At 42.1% G+C, this 9,498-nt stretch overlaps 1 protein-coding gene across 1 annotated transcript; it reads left to right on the top strand.

The window, feature by feature from the left end:
- Positions 1–275: 275 nt before the first annotated feature.
- Positions 276–8,070, top strand: LOC148641901 (vimentin-like). Its single transcript, XM_088617075.1, has 9 exons — positions 276–926; positions 1,519–1,579; positions 3,134–3,229; positions 3,485–3,646; positions 4,043–4,168; positions 4,594–4,814; positions 5,537–5,580; positions 7,019–7,101; positions 7,760–8,070. The coding sequence occupies exons 1-9, from the start codon at positions 400–402 to the stop codon at positions 7,799–7,801; spliced, it is 1,362 nt and encodes a 453-aa protein (XP_088473201.1). The 5' UTR covers positions 276–399; the 3' UTR covers positions 7,802–8,070.
- The last annotated feature ends 1,428 nt before the right edge of the window (positions 8,071–9,498 follow it).

Consider the following 9,498-nt stretch of genomic DNA (forward strand, 5'->3'; position numbering starts at 1 on the left):
TGCTGAAAAGAGAAGAGAGAATATACAAGCTGCTCACACAGCCGAAACGTTGTGTTTCCTCTCTTCTCTTTTCAGCATGGAATAAACCTATCGCTTGTTCCTTTGCAGACTACGCATGCTGACTCAACTACCCACCTGAACTACATTAGTAGTAGTATGTGTCCAAACCGCCGGTCTCCTCTTTCAGCTTTTTAACTGGTTCCCCGGGACGTCAATCAACCCCAGGTGCCGTTATCCGATTTGTATAATGAACGGACTATAAAAACAGGAGGGCAGGGCTACTGGACTTCACTGGACCTGATCTGCTGGAGTAGGGGGTGTTTGAGCGGCTCTGTAAACTTGCCGACGTCCTAAAAGAAAAGCGCATAAAGCAACAGCAACAAGGGGGAGGATCACAAAATGTCCAGTGTAACTACAAGGCAATCTTCCTACAAAAGGATGTTTGGTGGGGAGAGATCTATCGCTCCTAGTACTTCTTACTCAAGCCGCCGGTATTCCAGTCCGATTCGATCCAGGGTATCCTACAGCATGTCTGCTACCCCCGCCATCTATGCGACCAACACCAGTAGGCTCCGGTGCAGCGCTACGATGCCCAGGCATCTGACGGAAACTTCAGACTTCGTCTTATCCGATGCCGTTATAACCGATTTTAAAGCCAATAAATCCAACGAGAAGGCGGAGATGCAGCACCTCAACGACAGGTTCGTCAGTTATATCGAGAAGGTGTGCTTTCTGGAGCAGCAGAACAAGATCCTGCTAGCGGAGCTGGAGCAGTTGCAAGGCAAGGGCATCTCCTGCGTTGGAGACCTCTATAAAGAGGAGATGAGAGAGCTTCGTGGACAAGTGGACCAGCTCACCACCGACAAAGCCAGGGTGGAGGTCGTGCGTGATAACCTAGATGATGATCTCCAGAGGCTCAGGGAGAAGTAAGTAACCCTGATTGACGCCACAGTGAGGACTGAAGTGATCTGATCAAACTGTTTAAAACTAGCAATAAGCCTGCAGTATATGATATTTGGCGATATCTCTACACTATCCTATCATTCCATCCAGTTTCTATTGCGAGGATAACTAAGGTATTGGGTATTTAAGTGACATTTTAAACTAAGCGGTTTTCAGTATTTCCGACCTGTTAAATTACGTTAATCACTGGAGTTAATTGCATACTAAATCAGCACTTAATCCCGGAACTTTAAAATCGCGAGTCTCAAAGCAGAGGAGCTCATAGTCGCTCACTTCTGTGTTTTGCAGCGTACGATGCATAAACCGGGAGGCGAGTGCTGTATTGACTTTCGCTGCAGTTAACTCCTGATGCATCAAATGCCCATAAGATGCAGGAGTTCCAAAAGGGGTTTTTATAGTTGCATCCGTTTTCGCCGGAAGAAAGCGACTGAAACTCCTCAGTAACCCAGGTTGCTATTTGCTCGTGGGTTCTTGCGGTCTTTCCTTTTCAAACGAAGGCGCCAGCGAGTTTGAATTCTCCTACTTCCCTGACGTAAGAGCTTTCCTCTCTTTCAGAATCCAGGATGAAATGCGTCTTCGAGAGGAAGCCGAGAACAACCTGCAGAGTTTCAGACAAGTATGCGATCTTCGCCAGCAGTAGTGCAGTGGGGTTCAATAACTTGCTGCACGTCTGCTGTAGCCAAAAAGAGCGTCTTATCGGCGATCCACCAACTTTAAATCGCCGCCGCCACAGCTCTCGTTTGTCGTGTCCGTGATTGCAAAGCGATTCCGTCTTCAAAGATGGAACTTGCATCTTTTGAAAACGGTAACGCTTTAATCTACAGCTGTAGCTCCCAGTTTCTTTTAGTAGTTGCATTTTGAAGTGCTTTCTTTCTTATTTCTGATCTTTTTTTTTTTTAAATATGAAATTCCTCTGCAGTACATTGAACTTCAATCATGGACTTGTAGAACTGATTTTGTAGTCTGCATGAGATCTATTGTTGCAACAGTATATCCCAGATACTAGTGTCCATTTAACAGTTAGTTAAGTGTAGATCTAGACCAAGTCCATAGAATCTAAACTGCCAGGTAAAAGGGCACATTCTTGACAACTGCAGTGGTCCTATGGAATTTAGCCATATGGTATAAGGTCAAACAAATTGCCTCTGGTATTAATGCTTTCATAAAAAAACATGTTAATCTGTCAAAATGTTAGGGTTTTGAGTGTCTTAATGTCCCCTGTAACCTGCAGAAATGTAGGGGCAGTGCCATGTGATCTAGTGCATGAAGTCTTGTTCATATTATGACATTGTGCCAGTGAGGTTAACTGGTAACTTCCACTTTGAATCCTCTCATGATTGGAGTTGAAATGACTAGTCATGAAGTGCTGTCTTCATCTTCATCCTGTCTGCACCTCAAGATGGGCAAGTTCCTGGTTTCATGCTGGTGTCCAGTGCTTCTGTTTGTAGCAAGTTCCTAGTCTAGATCACTTAACTGGAATAGTTCAATAGATCTGCACAGCAATCCATGGATGTTAATGGACTTTGGGAAAGGGTCTTTGAACCAAGCTCTTCTATGCAAAGCAAGAAGGCTAAAGAGACTAATCTGTCATAAGGGTAAATCCCTCTGGTTCAGGACTGAAGCAGTTCTGGGTTTAGAGTCCCATCAAGTCCAGTTGCATCATGTATCAGGGTTGTAGATGTAGCTGACATGCAGTTCCTAAGACAGCCTACCTGTTGAGAGCAGGACTGCTGGCATGGGCAGGGAGCCATGTGTTGTGCACATTCAACTAGCAAAACGGTTAAATCCTATAAATGACAAACCTACTGGGTACATTAACTACACCTCGCATGCCTACACCAATGCCAATAAATGTGTTTTAGGTCTGAACAAGACTCTTAAATACAACTTCAATGTAATGTGGCACTAGCCATCTTAAAGCTGAGATTCATCTAGTGATTAAAACTACAGGGCAGTATTAGCAGTTTAGACTGCTTTAAGATTTTTTTTTAAAAAATGCCACTACTCCTGTTTGGTGGCGTTTTGTGAAGAAATAAATACTGATGGTTTGTAATGCTGCATGCTCATTGGATTAACAGAAATCTGAGGCTTTTAGTGCAGTTACGCCACATTATAGGCACAAGCCTTTCAATGGTGGTATGTAAATCCTTATGAAATCTCCTTTGATAAGGATGTTGACCATGCGTCTCTGGCCCGTCTGGATCTGGAGCGCAAGGTGGAGTCCCTGCAGGAGGAAATTGCCTTTTTGAAGAAACTCCATGATGAAGTGAGTTCCTATCAACTTGATTTTAAGGTGTTGGGAGAGGGAAACAATAGTTATGTATCCAGTTAATAAATCCTTAATAAGCACTACAGCTACTCTTCAGTTGTTCCCAGTAAACAAAGCTAGTTTTTACCCTCCTCCTAATGACGTGATCTGTGCATTGACTGTGAATTGCATACCTGGGTTTGGAAATGATCTGAATCTTGCTTGCAGAGTAGCCTTCTGGTGAGTGTAGCTGAATTATAATGCTTTTCACAGGAAGTAGCTGAGCTGCAAGCCCAGATTCGGCATCAGCATGTCCAGATTGACATGGATGTGGTCAAACCAGACCTCACAGTAGCTCTCCGTGATGTACGCACACAGTATGAATCTCTAGCATCGAAGAACATTGCTGAAGTTGAAGAATGGTACAAGTCCAAGGTTAGTCTCCCTTCCCTGCACATGAGGATTCTTGGACTGTAGGTAGCTAGCCACCTGGTGGCTTAAAGCTGAGAAGTGAGCTTATCCCAGGACTTGGGATTTCAACTATATCGCAGTCATCTATAGCATACTTGTTACCTTATGTGGATAAACTCGTTTTCTATTGCTTAATGTTATGAGGCACCTCTTTAGTTCTACATAATGCACTTGAACCAGTTAAATCCTCATTTGTAGCATGTTTTTCCCCTCTTAAAAGTATGACTTTAGGTCATTTATGAATGCAAAGAATGATGAAATAGATTGCCAAATGTCTCTTGGGTCTTGGCTCATGATCCAATACCACATTGTTCAGTTTTTTTGGTCAACAGTCTCATTCAACTAATGAATTTCTTGCAGTTTGCAGACCTTACGGAGGCCGCTGCCCGTAATAATGAAGCCCTTCTCCAGGCCAAACAGGAGTCCACTGAGTATCGCCGACAGGTGCAAGCTCTCACCTGTGAAGTGCATGCACTCAAGGGAACTGTAAGCAACTTCCATGGCTCCAGTACTAGTGGGATGCTTGCAAATGTTGCCTTTTTTACAAGGGCCTCTGAAACTACCCTTTGGGGTAATTTTTATCCAGAAAAGTTCTCGAACCCTTTCACCCATTGTCATTTTCTATTTGGCAACCATACTATTGCTCCACTGCTCTGAATACTGGACTTGAAAATATTCCACTTTACCAGGTGTAGGTCCCTATTCATGTAAATCCTTTCTTTTGTGCTTTCCTGCAGTATCTGCTTGTAGGCCAAACAAGGGGATTAAGATCTTGTACATACTGTATTCCTTCATTTTTCAGTGTGGGGAAAGTCTCTTAAATTGGAAGTACATGTAGTTTAGTGAACAGATTATGAAAATGCTGCAAGGTTTCTGGCATGTAGTAAAAATTCTCTGAAATTCATTTCCAGAATGAGTCTCTGGAACACCAGATGCATGAGGTGGAGGAAAACTTTGCCCTGGAATCCTCCAGATCCCAGGACACCATTGCCCACTTGGAGGTTGACATCCGCAACATGAAAGATGAGATGGCCCGTCACCTGCGCGACTACCAGGACCTGCTTAATGTAAAGATGGCTCTTGACATGGAGATAGCTACCTACAGAAAGCTTCTGGAGGGAGAGGAAAGCCGGTGAGCACAGCCCTCTCCCTTTTTAGTCCTTTTCATGAGGTCTTGTGGGATGCTTTTTGTACAATCAGTTTTTGTCATGCTTTTTTTAACACTGAATGGTAATATAGTAAAAACTTGTTTTGATTATGGTAAAGCAAAACTACAATGTGTTAATTTAAAGTTGTGTAAAGTTTCATAAAGGCACAAGTAGTTACTGGTCTGTGGCCAACACTTGAGTTTCTAGGATTTTTGGACAAAAGGGGGGACTGTATAGCGGTTGTATACTCCAGGGTGCTGCTCTGGTTGTTTGACCTCAAATGAGGTACCCAAAAGGGAAACTTATTAGGTCATAGTACCTCTCAACATGCTTATTATGGTTAAGTCTCTAAACTAGCAATGCAATATCCTGGCATGCCATCTAGGATGTACAGTAGCTCAGCCTTGGTCCCTATGATTCACCACAAGTAATCCTTTGTCAGAGGGTCTGGATAAGCAGCTTGAACAAATTGGTTCACATGTGGAACAATAAGGAAAGATTTCAGCCCCTTTTGAAAGCTTTACCCAGTTTACATCCTGGAACCAAGGCCTAGACTACTTGGAAGAAAATTGGTAAAATTTGCTCTTTTAAAATGTTTTCATTTAGTTGTGAACCCCTGTTGCTGGATTGGGTAACTGGGTTTGGCATAGCCACACAACATGACAACCTTCTTGCATTTAATCGTGAAACTATGTCCTCCTTGTAGAATCGCAACCCCAGGTCCTATGTTTTCGTCTCTAAATCTAAGAGGTAAGGCATTAATTTTTGTAATAAATGTTGGGGGGGTCAAGTGTTCAAAGATGTACATCAATGAACTCGCCTCCTCCTCTCCCCCCCCTTACAAGTGGGGAATGCACTATTTTCGTGAATATGAAAGTTAAACAAAGATGCATTTGAACTTGGCAGAAGACCAAAACATAAATGCAGTCATCCTGGTAGTATCTGCTATCAATCGGATCCTGTGTTTTTAGAGGTGTCATTGTCCATCAAATTGGTATGTTGGTGGTTCTTTCATTGTGCTCCACAACTCCGGTGACCATCAAGCTTGTTTTGCAAGGTGCTGATAGTTTAAACAACTTGGATCTCTTTATCATGGGGGGAGGAGAAGCACTGAATTAATGATTTTATTCCCATGTGAAACAAACCTTCATTTCCCTCTCAGGGTTCCTACAGTCATGGATATTTAGTTTTCCATTTAATTGTAGTTCAATTTAATTAATTGACCCAAAATTATCATGGCTGTATCATTTGGTTCAGAAGTGGTGAGCTTTTTAAAAGAGGCTGTTGGGTTGCAGTTAACATTACATGGTCATGTCGGACTGTTTTGCGGGAATTTTATAGTGAGCCGTAGGCTAGCCTAGTGTCCATGTTAGAATGCCAGGTAATTGGTTTTTCAGTGACCTCTGGTTGGCTGATGGGGGGAAAAATACAAGCTATAGCTCCAAGAACATGAAGACCCTGGACTTGTGAGATGTAAATTATGCAGGAAAAGTTCTGCAATTTTGTTGGTAAAAATGAGTGGGACTCCTGCTCACTGTCTTTTGGTTCACCTCAAGCAGCAGAAGCAGATCTGAGATGTAAGAAACCCACACTGGAGGAGGAGGCAAAACAGGACAGCTGCTGTTTCAAGTGTGCCAGCAAATGGGGTGCTGTAGCAAGCTAGGGAATTGGGAACCCAAAACCGTCCAAAGTCTGTGAGAAAGGAGTGAGGGTCGAGCAGGGAGGATGGAAGCCAAGGTCCAAGTGGAGATGTGGTAATTGAGCTTGCTGGGGTTCCCATCATTGCAGAGAACAAGACAAACATGAATTGCAATCTTGAGGAGGTTCCATGCAACACTTAAAGCAGACTTGATTACCACTTTGTACAAGAGCCTTGAGTATTGTCTGTGTTCAGACCAAGTCTAAAATGCTTGGATGTAAAAAGCTGGTAGATGCCAGTTTCCATAGTAACAGTGTAGCATGATGGGTGTGGTTGGCTGCCATGGCCAATATTGGCTTGCTCTCTCCCACTGGAATCCTCAATGAGACTGGACCATGCCTGCAAAGAAGCAAGTAGAGGTTAAAGCCACGCTGAACAGTGTCAAGAATCACTTGACGCCGCAAGTGGAATGGACCAAGCAGCATTTTAGATTCTAGCCAACACTTATCCTTGACTTCTGTTAACTAGCTTCTTGAATTTCTTTCCTAGAAACCAGCCAAGAATCCAAGTCAAAGACTGATTCCTTTACCAAGAAGGCTGTGATAAAGACCATTGAAACCAAAGATGCTCATGTATGTATAAATGATGATAAAATGAGCAACTTGTTTAAGAATCCATTAATGATATGGCTGTATATTATGCTTTTTATCCTTCTCAAAGAGCAAGCAATGTTCTGCTTGTGGCTTAATTGTACAAAATGAGGTTTGTAATCCTCTAAACTCCTTGAGACCACATGCAATGGTGTGGAATTCTAGGCATGACTTCAAATGAATCAAGAATGATCTGAAAGATCCAGAACTCCCTAATGTGGGGTCTCAAGTGTATAAAAGTCAACTTGAAAAGGCACCATAGAACTTCCTGGCTGGACAATTCCAACCTCGGATTCCAAGACTACCTTTGAGTAGTTTTTACAAACTTTAATTGTATTTAGGTTTCTTCTTTGTAATTAGATATTCCAATATCTGGATGACTGTATTTTTAATCTCTGGTCAAGACTCTCTAGTTTGGGACCGACGTGGACAATCTTGGCCAACAGATTAATAAACCTGTTCTAGACTTCTTCCTCCACAGGCCATTAGTAATGGGCTGAAACAGCAGTGTCCCTTCCTTGGATTCACTTTGGTTCCATGCGAATTGAGGACCATTACAGCTCAGCCTATATCTTGTGTGCCTGCTCCCCAACCTCTTTCTGCTGTTTGGTTCTTCTCAAATGGGTTTTCTTTTTGGCAGGTGATTAAGGAAGCTACCCAACACCATGATGAACTGGAGTGAATTAGCATCTCCCTGCAAAAAAAGCTGCTATGATGGAAGAGTTTTGCAAGGCAAAATTGAATGACCTGAGCTTTTTTTTTTAAATAGGGGAGAGACTGCTTTAAAAGTGCCTGTATTGTAAACTGGAGTGCCAGCTAGTAGTTGGAGCAGGTGTTAGATTTCCTTACCCTTCACTGTCTCTAGTTCACATTCAGTCAAGTGCCTTTTCCATTCAAATAAATGCACTAAGCTATGGGTTCTGTATGTCAATAAACCTTGTGGGCAAAGTTCTTCTTGTGTGTTGATTTGAACACATGGCATCCTAGTAAGCTGTTTGGAAGAAATGATAAATGTTGCACAATTTTCATATTCCTAGAACACTATATGTTATGATGTTGAGCTTTGAGAAATCAAATCTAAAAAGAAAGGTACAACACAGGTGAGCATGATAGATAACAGAAAAATATTTAAGATAGGTTAATTAGAGAAAAATACAGAGTCTCTGTTCCACTCCCATGTGCATGAAATAAACTTTAACTTCTGAGACTCCTGAAATGGGGAGAAACTCAAGCTTCTGCATTGCTAAAGCAGGTAAGCCCCCCACTACTTGTGAAGAACTTTGTTTACCATTGGCAAAAGAGCTGGTGTGTATTATGTATGGAGAAAAGGCTGCTGTCTGAAAGACAGTCCCTCATAAAATTATTGATATGGTGGATTATATCAAAAGTACGCTGATGGAACCTGTTAATATGAGCAGATGCTTTTCACTGCAATTAGATGAGTCTTTAAATGTCATTGATTTGGCCAATTTGCATGTTTGTTTGATATGAGTTTGAGGGTATGTACCATGAGGACTTTCTGTTCTGTAAGCTGCTACCCTCAAGAACTACAGGAGAGCCCATATTTCAGCTTCTGAATGAATGGCATCATCTGGATAAAATGTGTTGGAGTTTGCACAGAGGGTGCTAGAGTGATGACAAGCTGACACAGCAGTGTAGCTGCACAAATTGGAGGCGTTGCTCCAGATATGAACTGCAGCATCCACTGGGAGGCCTTGGCCATCAAGAAAATGCCTGAGGATTTAAAATCTCTTAGACTTGGTTATGAATTGTATCAAGGCTCGACCAAACAGGTTCTCCCCTTTCACTGAAATGGTGCTTTATGGTTTATTTTTAATTGTTCCTTTTGTCATTCTGTCAAGTGCTTTGAGAAGCCACCTTTAAAGATGCTATATCAATTAAAGTTTATTATGTGTATGTGAGTGTGTGCATCCACACATGCTCATGTTGGTTATTGAGATTTTCTGGGGTTCCTATGAGAAGATGACTTATACAGTAGGTGGTACTTGGATGCTTTGTTTGATCAGGGGTGGTACTTTGTCCAAAAAATGAGAACTACTGCATTAAGGGTAATCAGGAAAAATATGTGCTGTTAAAGTACAAAGTTAGTAACCTTATTCAAATGCTTCCAGCCAGTGTTGATTTTGTGGGTCTCAGTATTTATGCAATCGGCATTTCAGTTTTTTTCTTCAGGTTTTGCATGGATTTTCTGTGATTTCTTACCCTTAGGGATCTTCAGTCTGAGCATTCGGGTTTTGAACAAGATTTAGAAATGGATGAGTATCGATTTGCACTTTCACAAACTGGGACACCATAAGAAGGGTCTGGATACTTTTGCAAGTACTCATGATCTCAAAAGGCCTCCTCAGTTCCTAAGTA

This window comes from Lepisosteus platostomus, chromosome 23 (genome assembly GCF_059453375.1).
Source record: "Lepisosteus platostomus isolate fLepPlt1 chromosome 23, fLepPlt1.hap1, whole genome shotgun sequence".
Taxonomy (NCBI): Eukaryota; Metazoa; Chordata; class Actinopteri; order Semionotiformes; family Lepisosteidae; genus Lepisosteus; species Lepisosteus platostomus.